Genomic DNA, 23,987 nt, shown 5'->3' with positions numbered 1-23,987 from the left:
ATCAGACATGAATGTTCACAAGTTACACAAGCTTAAAGAGAACGAGTCAAGCATATATACAATAAAGATAATACACTTATAATAATATAAAAGTAATAAAACAAAATATAAAAACAAATATCACCTCACAAACTTGCAGCATTTGGAATCCAGTATTTCTGATGAAGTAATAAAAACAAGCCTTTACATATTCAGAAAGTAAAATTATTATTTTTTTAAATAGAAAACAATTGCACTCCTTTGTACATTCATAAAGCTGACAACTTATATATATATATAAAAAAAATCAGATGAGCTTTACTTGCCAGCAGTCCAGAGCAAACCAACAAAGGAAAACTGTAGAAAATACATGTATTTCATTATGAAACCAAATCCTTCCTCTCAAACAGCGAGAAAGCAACAATAATAAAACACAATATCTGCCAGCCTATCTTCCATAAAATAGTGTGCTATTTACATCTTAAATAGTTTTTTCATTTTTCACAGACTCCGGTCAAAAGGTTTCCAGGAAGCTTTTTTTTTTTCAACTTTTAATTTAGGTCTGCCTGGAGTACACAGATGTGTGATAGTGTTTTTCTTTATTTTAAGGCTTATTAGATTCATTACTGCAGACAGGTGCTGTACACTCCGGGTCAGCGTCTTATTTTGGCAAAGAAAATCAGAGACAGGAAGAAGAATTTATCTTCTAATCTTGCCTTTATGACAAAATACCTCAATAGGCTCCATGTGCATATCTTGATATCATTCAGTGATATCCAAAGACCTGACATTATCATGTGACCCATGTCTGTTACTCTTTCACATACATTTATCCCCCTGTTCACTGCATCTTTTTGTGTTTTCTCCCTATTGTTTCCTCATTCATTTAATGGCTTGTGAGCCTTGAAACACATCTCATCCTGAATCATATTGACGAACATCTTCTCATACATCTTGTGTGTGGAGGTGGCTCCTATGATGCGGCTGATCTTCTTCAGGCCTTTCAGCAGATGGCGCGGCGCCCCCTGGCTGCGGAGCACCCTCAGACTGTGAGAAAGACCTTTGGCTAGATCCAGGTCATTGTTTACTTTCTTCCAGAGGTGAAGAAGCTCCAGAATGTACTGTCTGGGTAAACACGTGAGGACCACAGCCTGGACGTCCTCCTGCTTTACTTTCACCCCTGGCAGGCTGTTGGTGACTTTCAGGAGGTCATCCAGCGTCAGGTTCCTCAGGCCGTTGCAGCGGGAGACCTTCCTCTCACAGTGGTTCACACCTGGATGGACACACGGAAACATTAATACACAGTTAAGGAACTTGAAATGAGAACAGGCTTGATTTTTTTTAAAGTCCAGATTTAATTTATACCTTGTATGATGCCATAGAGCTTGTCCTGGTCTTTGTTCTGCTCCCTCCACAGTCGCAGCAGGTGGAGCACCTGCTGCTGAGGAGAACAGGCCTTCTTCAGCCTCTCCAGGCTCTTACGATCCACCCTCCGCCCTGGAAGACTCTCCAACAGTCGCTCCATGGGCACTGAGGACAGCCGTAGCGAGGCTAGGTTTTGGAAGATGGCCTCCTCACACAGGGTCACATCTTGAAAAACAGGGTTTTAAATTTCTTCATTATTGCAACATCCAAAAAATGTAAGAACGGGAAGCTGAAACCGATCGGTGCTGTTGGAGGTCTGACAACTTCTTCCATAGAAAACAGCTCACTATGCTCCAACAGTCTTACTTCTGCAATGCCTGGGCAGCTTATAGTGGCATACATTCATGCTAATGAAAGACGTCTTTGAATAGATATTACTGTGCAAGTGACAGTGAGTCATTTCACTGATGTAATGACAAAAAAGATTCACTTATGTCCTCTGACCTGAGTTGACCTTACTGTTTATTACAGCAAATTAAATTATAAGCTGTAGTTTCACATTAATTAATTGAGCCAATGAGCATGTTGTGGGTGTTTAGACTAGATTTTGTTTACATGATTTGGAAATGCCATCTGCCTTTTGTTATATTTCTGGGTTTGTTTATTTGTGTTTGCGTGTGTGCGTGCGAGTGTTGCCTTGTAATGTGACCACAACAGAAACAGGGATTTCCTCTCTTTCTGTTCCCCATTGACGGCACAGAACCACTACGACAGTAAACTGAGCCTGCCTATGTTCCTCTGCAACTAGAGCTGCATGAACACTGAGGTGAACTGATTTGAGCTGTCATGAAATGCCTATCACGCTGGGTTTCACCAAACATACGCCTACAGGCACACACAATCAGCGTATGTCAGGCAGTTCTGCAAGCCCAGATCTCCTGAGCCTTCCTTATAAGGTAAAAGTATTTCTGCCAAGGGTAGCATTTTCTTTTTTCATTTTTTGAAATCAGAGAAACCACAGCCATACCTGCTTGCATGTGAAAATATTCTCTGATTGACTTATATGAACAAGAAAGATGCCAGTAAATGAAAAAAAATGTTTAGTGAAACTGAGGTTGTTGGAGTATGATTGAGCTTAATATGAGGAGGATATTAGTCTTGATTCTCTGATGTCTGGATGTTGTAAATGTGGTTTGGTCTGTAATTGACATAGACATCCTGGTGGTTGCAACGAAATCACGTAGCTTTGGGAATCCCATCTCTTCCAGGATTTGCTGCAGGCAGTCTGTGGTTGTGTCGTTCACAGGATTTGTGAATGAGAGTGGAAATGAAGCATCACCCTCCCACTGTGCTGCACAGTATGCAAAATGTGTCTTGGTCTGTACACCTCTGTGTGTGTGTGTGTGTGTGTGTGTGTGTGTGTGTGTGTGTGTGTGTGTGTGTGTGTGTGTGTGTGTGTGTGTGTGTGTGTGTGTGTGTGTGTGTGTGTGTGTGTGTGTGTGTGTGGCCCCTCAGCTCCTGCGAAATTCACTGTCATAACTGAAGCATCCCCTTTGTGAATTAATTGTCAGCATCTGTCATAGTTCAAGTCTGAGTAACAAAGTCAAACCAGAGCGTCTCCCATCTCATTTCAGCTTGACTCAGTTTCCTCTGTTATTGCAGCTTGAGGATGTGACAGTTAAACAAGTAATTGATCCATCATGGGTCATTATGACAATAATGCTTTAAACACCCCATTCAACCCTTTACTCTGGCTTTTCTCTTTTGTGTTGGTTTTCAGGCACGCAAGAATTTGGATAAGGATGGAATCTGGACAACAAACCTGACCGAGGAAATTCCCTGCATTCAGGAATGAAAATGACCACTTGTCTGAAATAATTCAGTCCTGGTTGATTTCAAATGGTTGACAATTGAGGTTTACTCAAAATCATAATCACATGTGTGAGTGTGTGTTGTGTAAACACTGGACAAATTATCTCTATCCCGATCTTTTTCCCTGCTATTGTTCAAAAACCTTTCGTACAATATCAAATATCAAATATCAAAGATTAGGTTACTGCTGCAGTGTGTTGTGTTCTCACCGGTGTGGCACAGAGTGTGATGCTGAGAGCACTCCAGTGTTGGTGTCTTGTCCTGACAGGAGTTGTCTGAAGTGGACGTGCCCCAACTCAGTGTCTTCAGGCCCAAGTCAGAGCAGTTTCTGTGGGGCCGACACAGTTCATTGGAAGAGCCGCCGGTGGAGAAATAACCCGCGGGACAAGGCTCACAAACAGTATCACTCACTGGTGTACCTGGAAGAGATACACACACTATATTGGTATATTGATTTTATGAATGAAAATATGATTTCAAAAAGAAAAAAAAATCAACTACACACTCACAACATAAACACTGTATAAATAAAAGTCTTGTTTCATAATTTAAACAGTGAGAAAAACAGTCAGTCATACATGTTTTCTGATATTTCATTTCATCTTACATGTCTCAGCATTTTCCTTTGTGAACACAATGTGCACGTTTAAGCACAGAAAATATAAAGATGTGATTCCAAGAACTACAACCACACCACAGTGACATGTGACAAGCCATCATGAAGACAGATGACTGTATGATTCTGAGAATGACTCACTCTTCTTACTCGCTACACACGACTTCCTTAGTTTCTTGAATACTATTACTATTACCACATGAAACTTCAAACATGTCAAATGTAATTTGCCAGATTATTAATATAAAAAAACAATTTACTAAACAATTACTAAAAAAAGAACATATATATGTATATGTACAAATCTATGAAAATATAAATGCATTTGAAAGTATGAAAACAAAAAATATTACATCCAATTGATTAAAGGCAAAAAAATATCTGTACAAATATCGATCACATTTTAATGTTTATAGTAATACAGTACTATTAATATAATTCATAAATTCATATCTGAAACAAACACACTGACACATTTACCATCATAGCTCTTATGATATATCTTAAGTTATTATATTACGTGTTTATTTAAGCATTATTAGATGTAATTATGTGACCTATTTTATCTTGTTCAGCAGTTGCTATGACGCATTTACAGTAAACCATGTCAGTTTTTGGTACATGACTTGTGGCACGCATGACACTATGACAAGTGTAATGGGTCACATCCTCATTTTTATTCTGATCGCTGAAGTGTAGAAGTGAAAGCTTTGTGGGAGGATGAGCTCTGATTGTATCAGATGTAACCTTTGCTTAATTTCCCGCTATCAGGGCACATTGTGCTCTTTCTTGAAAACATTTCACCATTTAGCTCTACTGTATGAAACCGCCAGCTGATATGCATAAAGCAAAGTGCAAACTGCATGTTTCCTGTACCAATGATGACAAAGCATGTAAAGTATAGCCCTGAGTCTGTGAAAGCGCACATGCAATATGGTTTCATATGCTGGCATGAGTCTCTCTCTCTCTCTCTCTTTTTTTTTTTTTTTTTTTTTAGAATTTCCCGCGTCTGTGTAAAGTCAGCACATTGGCATTTTACCATCATAAGAAATTGCTGAAGATTTCATTTAAAGCAGTGGTGCTAGCGCTATACTAAATTGGCTGCAGTTAAAGAATTTTCATCAATCTATCAATTAGTCTAATTATATTGAGACAAGGCTATTCACCGCAGCTGAGATGCTGGTTTATTTTTCATTTTTGAAAAGAAAACATAACAAAATAGTTAAAAGAGATTTTTCTTTTAACTATTTTGTTATGTTTTCTTTTCAGAAATGAAAAATAAACCAGCATCTCAGCTGCGGTGAATAGCCTTGTTTCTTCATCTTAGTAAACTTGATAATAACTTCATGAATCTGGTATGCATTGATTTATCTTGTTAAAATAAAATATAAAACATATATTTGGATAGGGAGACTGGGGACAGTTGCAACACTTCTCACATTTTTCTCAGTTACTACTGTAAGAGACTATTTGGACTAGGCTCACCAAACTTTGATAGAATAAACATACACGTGTCAGCTAATTAGCCATGTCATTTAAAGATGCTTAGTGACTAAGCTATTGAGTTTTAATACCACCGGTAACTTCTGCACATTGACTTGTGTGTGACAAGAAGAATGGAACAATTTGCAATGACAAAAACGTTTATTACGTAAACATGTACTCTACTTTTGGATGATTTATTCACTGTATGATGTCAAATAAATTAACTTTGCTCCAATTTTCATAGGAAAATATATGTGGCTACTTTTGTCCCATATTGTAGAACAAGATACAACTACTAGACTATAGACACAACCATAATTGCATATTCCATTATAGGAAGTTATTTGGGGAATTATTGTGTTGTCTTTAGCATTAGTCTCTCATGGTTTAATATAATTGGCTGTTTTGTTCACCATGAGGAATAAAATAGATAAATTGTGCCTATTATAAGCTAGAAATGTTCAATTTTATACATCTGCATTTCCACATATGCTTCATTATTCAAATGGAAGTTGTTGCAACTGTCCTCACCCATCAGCCATGATAAAACATCATGTACTAGCTAGACACAATGACATTGACACATGCTAACCATATCAAATGACAGTCAACAAAACAGTGATTCAATCTAGGTAGGTTTGGATTAATTCATATAAAAAAAGGCCAGGACAGTATGACAAAAATACAGCTCATGAAAAAAGCTACTTTCATACCTCTAAAATAACTTTGTCTCAGTACAAGCAGGAGCAGATGCTGAATATGTCTTCTCTATTCTTATAGGCAGAGGTTATATGTGCAGTGTGACTGTGATCACTCTAGCATACTGATTGGGGACAGTTGCAACAAGTCAATTTCTCCAGTCTCCCCTACATCTCAAACTAATGGCATTATGGCTATTTGGGAATCAGTCAAGAAAACAACCACACAAATACACAATATTAACTGTTGCAAACCTCATATACTTGTATTACTTTAGGTGCTACTGCTCAAAAAGTAACTCAGTTTACTAAAACACAGACAAACTACCTAGAGCTCTTAAAAATCCAAAAAGAGACAGAGTTAAAACTGGAAACAGACAAGCCAGTCGATCAAGGACTCGAAGAGGCATGTGTTGTTGAGTTCTGGGTTTTCTAACATCCTGTGGTTTAAAGGTCTAACCACAGCTCATGGCATTACATAATAAGTCCTTCAGCTTCAAGAAGGGGAATCCCCAGAACTGCTGTCTAATGTCTGTAGTTCCATTAAATTTTCAATTCCTACTAGATGAATGTTAGAGGAATTTATGGGAAACGTTGTGTCATCTTTGAACAGTTTCAGAGCCACAGGGGTCGGATACTAAACCAGCATCTGTGAAATATGTTGTTTCATCTATGCAGATTTGGCTCTCAGGTCAAAGATGAAGTCATGAGAAGTGTGGTGCCACTTCATGCTGTGATTCCAGTAGAAATATCAGATTATGTTCACTGGAATGTTAAAATTCAGCACCAGCCTGTCTTTATGTTGCCCACAATCACTGGTGACGCACGCTGGAGAAAATCTGTGAGGAATATCAGGTCAGTTATCCAGCATGATAATGACATCCTTGGTTGTGCCTGGCTTAATAAGTAGCTACCATGGCATTTTGTGCTGTATTGTGTGGGAAAGACGTACTGTAACGACTGATGCTGAGGTTGATATCACAACAGATGCAGATGTGGAAAGAAGAAACCCTTTGGAATGACCTGGTTTTCTGCATTAACTAGTCATAATATGTGACTCATCTGAGCCACAAATGATTTATGTCTCTAAGCTAATATCAAACAAACAATTACAATCTTTCTATTGTCTTATTATTAAACACACTTATTTAACATTCACCGTGCTGGTGAACTCTTGGCAAAACCTTCTTTGGCAACAGTAATCACAAAACAAGTTCTTCCAGTAGGACAATGCCCAGGAGGAATTGTGGAATTGTGGTTCAGCTCAGGTACATGTTCTTAGGATGTGTGATGAGTGCGCAACTCTCTCCTGCATGGTCACAGCACCAGCACCTAGAGCCACTCTAAGTGGTGGATTTTCTTTGTTTGTAGTAGAATCACTTTGATGTTTAGGACCATTGTCCTGCAACAGCATTTAACTTCTCCTGAGCTTCTCCTGAGCTACAACCATACTGATATCATCTTGAAGGACACTGTGATAAACCTAAACCTGTACTTCAGTATTGGGATAATGTTTTCTTGCTGGTATCTAGTGTCCTTTTTTACATACTGCCAACAAGTCAGCTTTAGTTTCATCAGTCAATAAAACCTAATAATAATAACACAACATAAAGCGTCACACCACTCTTTGTCAAACTTCAGGGCTTAGCCATGTTTTTTTTTTTTTTGGAGAGCAGCAGCTTTGTCGTTGGTGTCCATTGCAGGACAACATCCTCCGTTCAACCATGCAACATGATTAACATACAGTAGACTTATGCAGAAGAGGAAAAATAACCAGCTCTGATGATTTTAGCCTTTAGCTGTTGTTGAAAGGTTCTTTGCTGAGATATTTCCATTTACAGACAATTTGTCAGACTGTGGAATGATGAATATCTAAACGTGATGACTTTGTATCCATCTATGGTTTATGCATATCACCAATTCTTGATCATTGGTCTCGTGAGATGTGAGATCAGCATAAGTTTCTGGTGAATACTGTAACACGCCAGCACACACACTACATCCAGTCTTGATTCACTGATTTGACCACAGGTTTGATAACTCTGTTGTAGATGCCATTAGCTGAAGGGTTCACATACCTTTTCCTGCCTACTCTTTGAGTATCTGAATAATGTTTTCAATACGGACATGAAAAATACAAAGATTGGTGTGTTCTAAGTCAAAATAGATTGTGTTTGTTTATAATTGGAACATGAGTAAAGTTCTTAACATGTTTCAGGGCAATTACATGAATTGAGATAATCTACGGAAGCGCATTGCATTCAATGGATAAAAAAAATTAGACACCTTATCTCGTAAATCCGAGAAAAGATCACGTAATTATGAGAAAAAAATCTCATAATTTCGAGATAAGGTGTCTAATTTTTTCAGTCCAGTGAATGCAATGCGCTTCCGTAATAATCCACTTACATTTTTCCTCTATAATTTCTCTTAAGTGTATCTTAGTGTTTGTTAGGACTCAAACAATAGCAGCCAGGATGATTTGCTGCTCTGAAATCTTATTAAGAGATTGTTCCACAATGACTACAAGGAAAGTCAATTTGAAATGGTTCAGGTTAACCTGGTTTCAAAGAAATCTAAGAGGAACCAGCTTCAGGTATATAGGGGAAAGGTTATGCCATTTCATTGAGATAAAACGACCTGTGTCTTTAACATTTCCTCTTTAATCACGCTGTGAAACATCCATAATGATGTATGAAGGGGAACAAGTGATAAGCCACTTTGCAGTGATCTTAAAATAGCTAATGCGTGGAGACAGTAGACTGATTATCTTTTTTAACTGATAGCTTTTAAACAGACATATAACATCATAACCAAACACCTTCACAGTAAATATCCAAAAGATTTTTACATTATGGACTTTTTTTTTCCTCAGACAACTGCTGCAGTAGCATCATCTCAAGTAAAACCCATAATGCATCATTTATCGTAAAAAAGTGGTCACCTCCAACAAAAATCCCAAGAAAAAAGAGCATGAATTAGTCAGCTTCCTTAACTGAAATAACCCCCCCCCCAGACTCAAACAAAACCGAAGATTAAGCCACGTACATGCAGAACCCAGAGGAAGTGAGGCCTGGATGCAAAAGCAAACCATTCATTCACACAATACACACAGGTGAACTAACTCAAATATCAGTCTCGTGTGTTATTATCACAGCATGTGATAACACAGAAAAAGAAGCAGAAGTGTTCAGCAAACAGACGTTACAGCAGTAGAAGTTGCATGGTCATTTCACACACCCTATATATTAGAGCATTGAGTCGAGTAAGGGAGTTCTCGGAAAATATTAAGTTTTCTATTTCCATACTATAGGAGAAGAGTAACGCACACTGCAGATTGTCTTGTTGAGGTGCTGGCAAAGTCCTAAATAAATCCCTTTTTATTGGGGCTGAGTGCACGACTGTTTCCATACTATAACAATGAGTGGATGATGACTTATTTCCACAGCCGCTTATGAAGCTAAAGTTCCAGTTATTTGCGCAAATTGTTACATCAACTTCCCATTATTGATTATTCTTAGAAAATTTTCTTCAGGACTTTTCTTTTTGTTTCTTGACCAAGATTCATTTTGAGCTCATTTAATGTAATTTGCCTTCCATGTAATCATTTCCCGTACTCTAAATCAATTCTGACATTGTACTATTGCAAATGAAGATGTGGAAATCACAGAATAGAGAAATACCTATTATAGCTGTGGTCAGTCTTGGTGGACTTGCATAATACTCTAGTACAGTGTACACACTCTGATCATTTAAACAACACTGCCCATCCCAACTTGTGGGGTCTGACATCTTTGTGAGGATGTGTGTGTGCGCGCTTGCGTGCACGAGAGAGTCAGAATCAAATTTGGGAAAAGGATGTCCTACATCTGGAACACATCTAATCCAAAGAATCAGTGGACGGTGAAAGAGACGGACAAGCTTCCATGACAGAAGGGATGGGACAGTTTAATGTGACAGTGAGTGATCTTGAACTGATGTGTGTCTTTGCAGTGGCACCACAATGGTTCCTTCCAGAAAAACTAGTTCAGCATATTTGGAACTGATTTGCGAGAGTGGAAGAGTGAAGCAGACAGAGAAGATTAAAGGAAAGACCAAGTAAACAACTTTGGGTTTCTACTGAAATACTTAAAATGTATACAGTACATATACATACCAAGCCATAGATGTGTACACATGGTCACGCTCATACTCACAGATCCACATGTATTCCCATAATCAGATGCAAGGACTGCACTTTTCTCCCATTAAAGAGCTGAACTCAAATGAACTAAAGCAGTTAAGTCTGTGGCTGAATTCCTAATTTTCACTGGTGAAATACAGATACCTACTATTATGTTATTCAATGGTTTTCTGATGGAAATCTAATTTATATGCTGACCGGATGGATAGAAAACCCACAAAACAACCCCAAGTGTCTTGTCCATCATATCATAGATATTCTATGCAAAACAAAAGCAGTTTGCCATAAAAAAGTGACTTTACATAATAACTTACCTAAAGCTGTCACCCCGTAGCCTGGAGGGCAGACACTGTGTGTGATGCAGAACTCAACCACTAGGTGGTATCCAGGGCCACACTCACACAGCTGGTCATGCGTGCTGTTACAGCTCTGCCGTACTAACTGCTTTTCTTTGCACACCTAACGACAACAAACACACAGGGGCACTGTCAGACACTTCAGACCTGTTGACACTAGTGGGTGCTGCTACATTTACTCAAGGACATACAAGAGAGCACATTATTAATATGGACATTCTGCACAAGATAACCAGTGGAGGTTGCCCCCACCCTCCACGTTTTTATATCAAAGACTAGTTGCTTGAAGTAAACAAAAGTTAACAAAAGCATGTATCATTATAAAACATGTTTTCTTCTTTGGAAAAAACTGATATTAAAATTAAAATAACCTGTCAACCTCTCTTATAACAGTTTAATATAATTTCATTTTTTTCATGGTAATCTGTAAATTGGCCAATCCTCCTGAAGCAGTACACAACAATATCAACAATATCATAGTGAGATAGTTTTGTTTCAGTGATTATTTTTAGATTTCATATTCAATTATCTACCACTGTGATAAAATGGTGGAGAAGTGATAGATATACACATACAGCAGTGGCACAAAAGAAACCAGTGTAAAATAACATGATGCTGTGTGTTTGCCTCATGTCCTCCCCCGAGTGTTTGAGCCACCAGCTGCCAATGAGATACTGAAAATAGCATCTTTAAAAATGATATAGAGTGTGCTAAAAGATAAAAACACCTCAAAGAGGTCTTAACAATAGTGGTCATATTACATAATTTATCCAGAGTGGCAAAGAGGAAAACAAGTAAACTCTGGGGGAAGATCACACTACCGCAATGGGCACATTCAGACTTTACTTTTAGTAACAACAACTGAAGTGGAAACACTGGTTTCAAAAAATGAAAGATGCTGTGCCAAAATGTAAACAAACAGTATGGTCATGCATCTAAGGAAAATACACCAGAAAAACCACAAAGGAGTAGCATAAAGGACAAGCTGAAGGATGAAAACATTAACTTCAGTTCCTGACCATGATGTGCTGCAAATTCAGATTTGGCTGATTCACTCAAGTGTGAGTAGATACACAAAGGAGATTTTTTTTTTTTTAAATAACTTCTTCTCATGACAACTACAGTGAGTCACACAACTAAATGTACAAAGTGTGTGGATGAAAAGAAGCAGCTCAGGGGATGAATTCAAGATGAAAACAGGAGAATTCAACATTAAGATGGTGTGAAAACATTTTGACCTCATACGTACCGAGGTGCAGTATTGGCACGTATCGCCCCAGTGCCAGTTCTCAGCAAAATGCCTCTCGGGACAGGGCTGACACTCTGTGGGGGAGTCGGCGGTGCAGTGTCGCTTCACAGCTGTGCCAGGGGGGCACTGGTCGCACAGGAGGAGGTCAGACGTTACAGGGTCGCGGTACTGGTACTTTGGCGGTACAGCCTGCTGCTGGAAGGCCCAGGAGAGAGAAGCTGTGAAGAGCTGCAAGAGAGGAAAAAGTAGCACTGAGTCAACAGCTGTGACAAAATCTCTAATAAAAACCCAGTCTCGTGCACAGATCCTCGTTGGCTAAAGGTTCAGATATTTCTATATTTTGGAGCACTCGCCAACCCAAAGCTTCCAGTAAGTGAGAGTTGAGAGAAAGGTCAGTGCTGTAAAGTTGAAGCTGCTGGTGGACACGCAGCGCTAAAGCGATTTCCTCTGCTTTACACAGTGAGGTTCAGGGAGTCGTGGGAGATATTCAGCAGCAGTTTTGTAGACATAGATTACACACAGGACACACAGGGCCGACCTTTCAACAGTAATGACATTACATTTTCATCTTTGTAGATTCGCCGACCGTTTACGTTGCCTCAAATGATAATCATTACCTTTTTCTCCAGACTATTAGATTAGGGTTTCAGATTTATTTTCTTTCACTTTTGGCATCTTTTGCTGACATTTTAACGGTTTTCCAAAGCTTTTAAACAAATTCAGATGTTTCAGTCATGCCAGTATTCTGCTCATATTAAATTAAAATTTAATAGCGTATGACACAGGATTGTAGACATTAATTGTGCAGCCGTGTGTTCTCTGACCTCACCAGTGATCTACTCATGTCAGCAGCTCCGTAAGATACGCTGCTTTGTAGCTGAAAAGCATCTGACGTGATTCCAGGGTGATCTACAGCAGTCTAATGACGCCCTGGGGCCAGAGCACACCACACCCATATATCTTTTTCCCCCCTAAAAGCAACCCATCTATATGGACGTACCGTACGGTGGGTGGCTGCTGGCGAGCCTCTAAGACGGACATATGTAGCTATTTCCTCAAAAACAAGCCCATGTATCATCGCCTGAGCAGAAACTTTGGCCAAACCTAAAATCTAAGATATCAGTTGGTGCACATGTTTGACATGCAGCCATGCAGCTGGTCGAGGCCACATGCAGACCAGATGTCACACAACAGGCTCCTTCCACCCTGAAGGCCCTCAGCCATTGGCTCTGTGGACTTTCCCGTTGGCCAGGATACATCCTCACTGCTTGGACAAACTAACAATAGGCCGTGCTTGTCTGTGTGTGTGTGTGTGTGTGTGTGTGTGTGTGTGTGTGTGTGAGAGTGTCTGTGTGTATGTGGTTTTCTGCTTTCCACCATGTGTGTGCATCTTCAAAAACAAACAAATCCATAGAACAAACAACGAACTACAAAAGAGGCACAATCATGCATGTGCAGCAGCAGTGAGTGCAGCACTGTATGCATGCGTGCATGTGTGTGTGTCTGTGTGCATGTATATGTCGCTGTTCATTTCCAATTACTGTCTTCCTCAGTGTTGGTCTGTGTGTTCTGTGGTCTCCTCTCCTGGCTGCTGTTCATAAAGAGCTGTTGGAGGTTACTGGGCTTTCCCCATTCACCACCAGAACACATAATACACCATTGACCTCCTTCCTGCGTGTGTGTGTTTGTCCTCATCCCATTTACCTTTAAGTATATAACTTGTTACCACAAAACACTTAAGTATGTGTTTGAATGTGTGAAAAAAAAGAATGAATAATTGAAAAAGACTGTTGTTTTCCATGTGTCTATGTGTGTGTGTGTGTGTGTGTATGTGTATACACGTGTATGTGAGGTTGTGCATCTTTAATTCATTATTACAAAATTTGTCATTGAAATCTTCCATAGAAATTGTATGTGTTTGTATGAGTGCGTGAGAGACGGCGTGTGGAGTAGCTGCCGCTTCACCATCTGCCACATCGATCTTATCTGCTGTTCATGTAGATGTGTAACTGTACTGTATGTTGTGCTCTCCCTTCATGATTTATTACACTGTACATACTCTATATCCCTGTTTATGTATAGTACGTCTGATGCAAAACATGAAAAAGAAAAAAACATGTACTGTACTGTAGGCAATAGAGGTCATCGAGAAGGACAGTAAAAATAGATGAATGGGTTTCACACACCATAATAGAAACCCAGGCTTCAAACAGCCTGGCGAGCACAGTGGTTTTCCCGGCAAAACCTATCGACCTCTGCTCTGAGCAACAACATTTGGTGGAAGGCTTTCAGGGTGCCGCCACTTGTCGTGCAGTACCCTGACTGCATGTGTTTGTTTGTAGCATGGGTGGCCCCAACGGGAATCAAACCCATAATCATGGTCTCATTCTGCAAATTAAGAGGCGCATGTACACACTATTAAGCCCTGAAACCACATCCAATCAATTCAGAAACATCCAGAAGGGTGGAGTGCACCGATGGTCCGACAGAGGGTCACCTGGGTTTTAAGTTTGAGTCGGTATGATATTACTGGCTGAACTGGATCCTCCTCTGTCATCAGAGCCCATGAGCCTCTGCACATGTGGAAAGGGTCAGGTTCAAACCCTTCATACAGCGCAGCATTTTGGCAGACTATATAGTAAAGAAAAAAGGTACTGTAAGTAACAGTAATGTAAGTATTAAAAGAATCAAAGCGCAAAGCATAGCCTATATGTATGCTCAAATCTTTAAAAACAGATGTGAGAAATTTCAAATGATTAAAAAGACATTATATTACATATCCACTGTGACCTTTGTTGCTTCTCATTCGCTTCTATTTTCTGATTTCAAGCACCATTTAACTCGTGCAAAAAAGTAAATGAAGCATACAGTTAAAATAATACTAATAATGATTTTTTCAAAAAAAATAGAGGTCATCAGCGGTGAAGCATGTGAGCTTACACTGAATACCATTGTAGTCTGGAATCAATTAACTTCTAAATTCTACACCTCGCTTTGAGGAGGATATTCAGCAGACATGAGCCATTTCCAGTGGCTTTTTCTTGAATAATGTCAGATATGCAGTCCACAACAAGCGGGCGAGTCGAGCGCAAGTCAAGCTAGATTTTACATCTAAAATGATTTGACATGCATGTAAAATCTTTCCACTGACAAACCTGGAAAATGTTTCATTTCTCAAGAACAATTCATTTGTTATCTGGTCTCGTCATCATTTAGACAGAACCACGCTTTTCTGAAACAGCCCTAACAGTAGCTCTCTGCTCCAAAGGACGAGGAAAAACGTCAACTTTTTAAGAGTGAACTAATTGGGAAGATACCCTGTGGTGAGTGAGAGTTTATCTATCAGCAGCTAAAAGAGATATTGAACTTTTCACCCTCCTTGTCGCCTCAGAAGCCGCCATCTGACGACATCACGGACGACCACTGGAAACCCAAATTACACAGCAGCCAGGGGCCACTGACAGCCATAATTATACTGTTAGCATCATCAGAGTGAGGCTCAGCAAGAAGCATATCCTACGTGGAGCACAGCCAGATGAGGGGAGAGGATGAATGAAAGTATAAAGGTAATAGTACGGTCTTACCTTCCTTGAGCAAACTGCTGTGAAGATCCCCCCTGAGCAAGACACAGCAGCTGTTATGTAAATGACTGTAACTGATGAGGGCAGGATGTGAAGCTGAAGCTGCCACTCAGTCGTCATTTCCCACATGAATAATGGTTCAAATAAAAACACTAAAGTGTTTACATTGGATGAATAATCCACATCTTAATCTGATACACTTTGCTTATGTCAACTATGCCAGTAAATTTGAACCATTTGAACCAAGTTGAGGGACAATATGAGTTTATGTGGTGGAAAAACTTTTCTCTTGTTTTTCACCAGTTCTTTAAAAAAGAACATGTGTTATTTAACAGATGTTATCCTGTTGAATGAAACAAACAACCACACCAATGTACTGAGGTCTGTGAGTGTGATGATACACACGGCCATGCTGGATTTGGGGGAGATGGATTATGCTTCCCACAACAGACAACACACACCAGACACAGTGAGATATCCAGTCAGCGCACTGACCTCCTTCCTTTAACCGCGCGTGTGTTGATCTGTGGAAACATGCTCAGACCAGCGTTACATTTTGATATTGTTTCAACAGCGATAAATCCTAAAATAATGCCAGTCCTTTTTGGCTAGACAGGGTTTGTAAAATGGTTTTTTTTCCAAGTCCAGTAAATTGTATTATAATGCAAATCTGCAGAAATTAGGATTTCAAACTCTGCATAGGTACAGAGAACAGACACCTTAAAATGATCCCACATGCTTTCCATACATACTTGTAAACAGAGCAGCATGTACAGTACAGACAGTTGTTGGTAATGTGCATATTCGTTTTACACATCTGTAAAAACACATTGAATTAATAAGAAAAAAAAGATATAAGTTGGAGCTAAAATAAAAACATACTGTAGGACAGGCATCTCAATAGTGTATTACAGTATGTCAGGGTCTTCTTTTTGATAAATATATTTTTGATTTGTTCCTATTTGATACAAGAAAAATATTACACAATCATTTAGGGCAATAAAAGAGAAGTAAAAAAAACAACTGGATGTAATTCAGCGAATCAAATTATATTTTGAAATAGTCAACATGCCCCTGCTAGAATTTGGCTGCGGAAGTTATTCTAAAATGCATCCAGCTGAAATTAGCCAGAGTATTCAACTAACTTCCAGCAGACAGGGTTAAGGCCCCTGGGCTCCGGTGAATGTGCAGCACGTTGAAATTCAAAGGCAGAGGAGAATCAGAGTCTGGCTTGCCTGGGGTCAGCTTTAAATTCATGGCATGGGGAGAAGAGCCATGGCACAAAGGGACCAAACCACACTACACCAACTTATCCACCAGGCACATGTCTTCAGTTAACTGTCGAACGCAGGTGGTCTGAGGGGGGATTCCAACTGTACGTGTGCGTACGTGTGTGTGTGTGTGTGTGTGTGGGTGGGTGTGTGGGTGTGTGTGTGTGTGTGTTCATATGAATATGGACTATGGTCTGTTTTCACTCATGCAGACACAAAGACTGTGGGTCATTGTGCCTTGCTTTAGAACATCCATCATCACACAGTTATTGATCACTCAAAACAATTTCAATAATGCAAGCAGTGTTCACTCCACACACTTGTCCCATTATTTCAAACCAGAAGTGCTTCTGAGTTTGAATTTGCTGCTTATGTAAGTGATTAATGATCTCTGTATGTCAACAACATGAAACATGAGCCTGAAATTAAAACATTTTATACTGTATGGTCATTTAACGAAAGACAGACAGTCTGCCAGTATTGGAAACAGAAGCTGAATCTGCAAAAGCCGTTTTTCATTTCTGTTTTCCCATGTATAATCTATATATCATGTTAATTAGTGGTATCACGTAAATTAATAGCCTAATCAATTGCAAAAATAGGACATGTTGTTGTCTGCCTCAAGCATCTTTACTGTGATATATTCTTGTTCTCTTTGGGTTTTGGACTGATGTCGCACAAAGGTAGAACCGTGAACGTGTCCATGTGGGCTTTATGTCGTCCATTAATTCCTGACAGTTGATCAATCAAATGATTAATCCATTAACAGATAATTTTAGGTTGCAAACCAAATGCCTGAAGCAGAAAGATTTTCCAGCGATTATCTCCAGCATCACCGAAGTCCGAAGAGTAAAGTCAATTTTATCAAGCTCCATTAGACTTCAAGGGGAAATGCTTTTTACCCCACCACATTGATTTGACTGCTAAATACAAGTTACTTTTCAGATTAAGACAAAACATGAAAAAAACATGTGATAAAATACAATGCATTGCCTATAGTACTAAATCTGTTTGTCTTGTGACCAGTGTCAAAAAAGCAGTGCCTAGCCAGGGCTTTTTGTTGCATGTAAGTTATATAGCTATTGTTGGCAGCCCCACCTACAATAATAATAATAATGGTTTAAGTTTTAAGTTTAAAGAGAGTAACGCTGCCCAATATTTTAAAATAAGCGAATGGTTTAAAATGAATATCTGTTTAACTTTAAATCTTTGCTTTGCTGTCAATCATCTACAAAACCTTCAGATTTATCTAGTGACTGTCTACAGGGGCCCAAACCCCCAGGCTGCATTGCTGGACAAAACTTAAAATCATCTATAAACTTTATGCATTTACAAATGAGTCATTCTACTGCACAGCAAATACTGTTACTCTTGAAACTTTAAGTGTAGTTTTGCTTCAGTACAGTGCAGGACTTGTGTGTATTTTTACAGTGGAGTATGGACACTTTTACATAGGTAAATGATCTGAGTGCATCCACCACCACTGTATACTGTACATCACAATAACTTGGGCTGATATGTATGAAGAATAAAGAGAAAATGCATTCATTTGGGGTACTTTACATATTTTTCCAGGAAGGTTTATATTTTCTGGCTGTAAAGATTTCAAGCAAAATAAATCAAACTCCCCTCATGATCTTGCATATCTAGTGTCAGATAAACGTTCACCAGAAATATTTGCATGGCATCTGTTATGCTGCTTTTAATATGACTCATATAATGGTAAGATACAACAAACATAACCCGTGCGGCCATGACACTAATACCACAGTTGTATCTCTTTTGCCTACTCTCTTTCTGCTCTTTGTGTCTCTTATTCAGACATATCCTCGCCCACATGGAAAAAGAGGAAGTAAGGTGTGCGGAAGTAGCTTCCAGAGGTTAATCGTTGCTTTCTGAATAAACGTTTGAACTTGTTTGTTTAAAACATGTTGATCCTGTACTTTTACACACCCCCTTTGTGTACCCTCACTTCTTCACCCTCTATCCCGTGTTTGTCTTTAAAAAAGGAGAAAAGAAGAGAAAGAAGAGAGAGAGAGAGAGAGAGAGAGAGAGAGAGAGAGAGAGAGAGAGAGAGAGAGAGAGAGAGAGAGAAAAAAAAGCATGTTGCATCTGTTTGGCCGAGTGGCCTCTCCGTAGTTTTGCCTATCTGCGTGTCAACCTGGTGCTAAGTTTGGGGAAGTTCATGGCTCATGCCAACGGCCACAACAGAGAGTAAAGGAGAAGAGGTATAAAGATAAAGACAGCCCGATAAGAGGTACATACCTCAGTTTTCCCCCACATATACAGTGAAATACGTCAACACAAACACAAACAGAAATCTGTGTTTTTACCAAATAGCATATGAATAAGTAATTTCACATGAAATCACTCTGCATTTACATCAAATCATTTTTCCAAAGTCCAAACCAAAGCCTGTCACTAAAAAGACTTAAATGCATGCAAAATGTATGTAGTGTCCTAATTATATTTCATGCCATGACATCATGTAGGTTTTCAGAAGATCACATCAGATTTTTCAGGAGCATGCAGAGGAAGAGCACACAGGTGTATGAGGTGGATTTTCCACACGACTGGCGAGCCAAAACAATGTTTGGAAGACAGGATTACAGAGTGTCCCTTTCCTACAGCCTCAATAACAGTCACCAGGTGTTTGACATGTAGAAAAACAGTCGCAAAGGTTTGCCACAGTAGATCCAGAGCTGCACAGATGGACTTATTGGCTAAATGTTGACAGTCGAGACTGACTGACTGGTTGGATGACTGACTCACTACTTGGCTAAATAGATGCTTGTGTGGTGGGCCAAATAACTGTCTGACTAACTGAATGAAGGATAAACACCAAGAGCACTACGTCAGAACACAATTGTAACAACAAAATATGTGCCTGTTTTTAGGTCAACTGGAGAAGACAGACATCAGAATTACTCTGTACAGATGGTGACATATGAAATGATGGAGGAAAGTACACGTCAACACACACAGCTACATTTTACTGCTTTCAACACCTATTTGAAACAACACATGTGACTGACTACCCATGCACAGCACAAAAGCTGTTTCTGTTTCATACAAACGCACACACAAACACACATGCTGGCCATGAGGCTAGATAGTGGCTGTAGTGTTGTGCAGCTATCACGTATGATCTGCTTTCTGCCCTGATACACATCTGTGCGCGAACATATGCAAAACCCACAGAGGCCCCAACACAGCACAACATGCAAAACAAACCAAATGAAATAACTGCTGATAGCCTCAGGGCACACATTTAAAAACCTCCCGAGAGGCGTTGTACAGTAAATTAGTGTAAAGACAGACCCACAGTAAACACCATCTGCTGGCAACACACCACATGTCTCTATTTTGAGAGTGTAAAGTTTCATTCATTTCAAATGTGCCATAAGAAATGTGACCCAAAGCAAACTTTCATTCATTGATTTGAATCATAGATCTTATTTGATATCTTTTGTGGACGGTGAGCGAACAAATAGATGGTGGGCAAAGCATCAACTCCATTCATCATCAACTGTAAAAAACCTCTAGTACACATACAATTTATTTCTAAAGACTGATTTTTCCCTTTTTAAAGATCTCACCATCATTTAACACTAAGAAACATACATGCGATACTTGCTGACATTTATACAACAAACTAACAGAAGCTGGACACAGACAGCTTACAACATCATCTCACACAACAGCTACACAACTAACACATCAGGTCAAAGCTAAAATGTCTCAGCATAAACATATATGTTGCTATATGAAACTGTGTTTAATTGTAACAGGTGTTCCTATTATTTTGTCCAAACTCTGCATCACACATATTCATATCAGCTCTCACAACAGGGCTATAGCTGGCTTAACCCTCCACTCCATCATTCACAAATCCCTGTGTTATGCAAATATTACACAAATAACGTAGCCTAATATAGCGGTGGGATTTCATTTTTTGCGTCACAAGTGCATGCCATGTAAAACAGGTACTGAATGAGAAAACTGTGTGTGTCTGAATAAAAATTCTAATAGTCTGAAGCTATGAAAGAAAACCAGTGATGGAGCAGCCACCAAAAAGCCAATTCATATATCATTACTTTTACTGGCACCTGTGATATATTTCGAATTTGACACCAAACTACCTGCACAGACGCATGCTGTCCAAGCGGAGCATGCCAAACGAATACTTTGCCTTTTCTCTCTTCTTCTTTATTGAAAATACATCTGAACTAAGGCGATTGCCCATAACTGCCCAACCGACTCAAGTGTGTGGCGCAAATCATAATCCACGTATCGCAATAATCCTTCCCGAAAGAAACAACTTCAAGAGTGTGAAGTGTGAGTCCTTCAGTAAGTGTAAATGTCCCTGTGCTCCAGCGGATCAAGATCAGGTCAGCGAACAGCAGACAGATACTATGGTTACTCACCACTATCAGTTTCATGGCCGGGTTGGATTTCACTATCCGAGCGCTCATCTCCTCTGCGTTAAAGTCAACTGTGGTGTGATGGAAGTCTCCATCAAATATCGGTACTTATAGTTCACAGAGAGCGAGGGAGAGAGAGAGGGAGAGAGCTTGCGCCCACCCACCTAGTGGTGCACTGCCCTCTCACTGTGTCTGCTTCTTCCTCGCCTTTCAGTCCTAAAAATAAACTGCATCCTCAGGAGCAGAAGCGTCGCTGATTACGCGAAGTGGCGGTGACACTGAAAGGAAACAACGCGGAGTCTGGAAAACAGCATCCAGGGAGCGTCAGGTGATGGCGTTTCACTGATGGAGTCAAGTCTAACTTTTTAAACTAAGCAAACATACCCCCAAAAAACAACCGTAAATACAGCAAACTTTACAGGAAGGGAAAAAAACATAAGTCTCGTGTAAACCTGTTTATTTATAATGGATAAAAATAGAGAAAAGAAAGCCAATAACTTAGTTGCTTGATATATTCCTGACTACTGAAGCCCTGTGGTAGAAACAGTGTCGAGGTCCAAAGTAACTATTTCCATATTTAAATTCTACAGTGTGAACAAGTGGTTTTTATATGGCAGCTGGTCTGTATGTGTCAAAGTAAGAAAAAATGGTAGTGTGAATAAGGGATAAAGGGATATCTTCCAGGATAAATATTTTGACTCCAGCTTTGACAGCACATAAATACAGTGATTGACAGCTGTTTATTTGTAGCAGTCAGAGTCATTTCATTAGATGGGTTCTGCTTATTTGAACATGCACAGAGGGAACTTGGAAAAGTTGTCTCAGTGTGGACGGACAACAGTGTCCATGTGAACAGGAGAACTGGTTTAGTCTTGAGCTTCGAGCATCGGGCACAAACTGGTTTAGTCTTGAGCTTCGAGCATCGGGCACAAACTGGTTTAGTCTTGAGCTTCTAGAACAAAAATCTCGTCAAGCTGTCAAGCTTCTCCTTCATGGTGGTTCACAGACTTCGATGGAAGCTGAGTTACTCTGAGTTTCATACGTTTTTACTGTGCTGACAATATAGGCTATTTGACTGTTTTCCATAAAGAGTATTTTCAGGTGTTTGGCCCATAACGTCCAGATGTTTCTTTTTATATTTCCCCAAAGATTCTGCTGCATCTTTTATAATCATGCAGCAAATCAAATGATTTCACTTTTTTTTTATTTGATTTGATTTTCATGAGCCTTTAATCATTCAGGGAAGCTGCACCGAGAGACATTGTGAAGGAAAAGGACAATCACATCTGGAAGCTGCCCCGTCTCCACTATCCCCGTGTTGTCCACTAGACTCATGTGGGGAAATTCATTTTGACTGGAGAGTGTAACCCCTGATACACTACAGTGTTTTATTCTATTTTTTTTTTTTAAATATCATACTCTGGAGGATTGAGAAAACCCTGAGAAACATAACCAGATGTTTCAGTGTGATAAACAAACTGAGTGTAGCAGAGTGTCTGAGCCATTCAATTTTACATTTTATGCAAGGCATTTGATTACTGTGTATACAGTATGTTAATAAACTGCACAGTTAGCATACAGTTGTTTTTTCAGATCCAGAAGGAAAAATAAAAAGAGATGTGGTTGAAAGCTCCTGAAAAAAGCAAGTAAATTGACCTTAAGTTCAGATTTTTTTTAACCAATTGTTTAATCTTTGCATTCAAAACCACTAAGGGTATAAACAATTCAGTCAAAAGAATTTTCCATTTTCTGAAAGAAAAACACACACTCTTATTTGATGCATACTTCAGTCCAATGATAGATATATATCAACGCACCAATCCGGTAACCAGTAATATTTCATTTTTGAAACTCGCTCAAACCTCAGACTTCTGTCTCTCCACTGGTCTGTTTTTTTTATCTTAATTATAAGCTTTTCAAAAATATTTTAAATAAGTTATGTACCAAGGGATTGAAGTACCTTCATCAGGCCGGAGAAGAACTTCCACAAAGAGGTCAAAACGCATAATAGATACCAGACAACTCACGTAGTAAAACCGAAAGAGCACTCCCACACTGTCATGTTTATACAAGACCTCTGACATCAAATGTCCTTAAAACAAAACTAATTTTCCATTGCCTCTTTAGAGCTGCTCACCATCCAGCCAGAGCAGAGGCATGACAAAATGTCACAACCCGCTGACGTAGAAGCACAAAGGCTCAACGTAATCGGAGAAAAGACTCACTCACCCACCAACTGGTCTGCGAGGGAAATCTTAGTGATGAAGTCACAGCTTGCTCACCACAGGATGACTGAACACGCACACAAGCAGCAAAAGACATACACACACACACACATATTTTTCAGTATCAAGGTCAAGGAAAACCACAACAATAGTGGGATGGAAACTGGATGTCTACCACTCTAACAGATACACACACACATTCAATTATAATGAGCCTCTTTGACGTTTTAGTTGTCTGCAGCGTAGGAGCAGGGTACACATGGGTGTTACGAGTTGAACTTGAAGCAGCTGACCACTCCACACACACAGAGAGAAAGCGAGAGAGAGACAGACACAGACACAGGCTGGCATTTAAATCAAAATAAAACTACTTGCTGACCTCATATCCATAAATTGTTGGTTTGGCCTGTTGACAATTGTGCTACTTTCTAATTTAGTAGCAGAAAGTGTATTTAAGTTCAGTCCCCTCAGACTAAACACAGTACCCCACTGATTACATGGCTTTGGATTGGTCACAGTTTAGCGACTGCAATTGTAAGGTGCGATAAATAATTCTTGATTTAAATTCAGCTGCAAAAATGCTGAGGTTATTCCTTTGTGATACTTTTGCCATCTTGTTTGCATGCAATAGGCAAATATAAGATCATTGTCATTGCCAATTATTGTTCAGATCCTTGGTTACT

The 23,987-nt window shown here is 39.4% G+C and overlaps 1 protein-coding gene across 1 annotated transcript; it reads right to left on the bottom strand.

Annotated features, from left to right (window-relative positions):
* Positions 1 to 186: 186 nt before the first annotated feature.
* LOC310998904 (tumor necrosis factor receptor superfamily member 11B-like) lies at positions 187 to 21,162 on the bottom strand. The gene is made up of 6 exons (XM_083989157.1): positions 21,083 to 21,162; positions 11,804 to 12,031; positions 10,513 to 10,657; positions 3,426 to 3,635; positions 1,345 to 1,569; positions 187 to 1,252 (listed from the first exon to the last, which is right to left on the bottom strand). Exons 1-6 carry the CDS (start codon positions 21,128 to 21,130, stop codon positions 858 to 860), a joined length of 1,251 nt encoding a protein of 416 aa, XP_083845283.1. The 5' UTR covers positions 21,131 to 21,162; the 3' UTR covers positions 187 to 857.
* Positions 21,163 to 23,987: the final 2,825 nt, after the last annotated feature.

Source organism: Trachurus trachurus (assembly GCF_905171665.1).
Source record: "Trachurus trachurus genome assembly, chromosome: 16".
Classification (NCBI taxonomy): Eukaryota; Metazoa; Chordata; class Actinopteri; order Carangiformes; family Carangidae; genus Trachurus; species Trachurus trachurus.
The sequence above is the reverse complement of the archived record's forward strand: the minus strand, read 5'-3'. Positions and strand labels throughout refer to the sequence as shown.

What these genes read in the sequence shown, in the direction of transcription:
- LOC310998904 (XM_083989157.1), bottom strand. Translation starts at nt 21,130, where the DNA reads ATGAGCGCTCGGATAGTGAAATCCAACCCGGCCATGAAACTGATAGTG. An exon ending in CGGCCATGAAACTGATAGTG is followed by an intron (nt 12,032 to 21,082) that starts GTGAGTAACCAT and finishes CCTCTCTTGCAG; the next exon opens with CTCTTCACAGCTTCTCTCTC. An exon ending in TCACACTCTGTGCCACACCG is followed by an intron (nt 1,570 to 3,425) that starts GTGAGAACACAA and finishes CTGTTTTTCAAG; the next exon opens with ATGTGACCCTGTGTGAGGAG.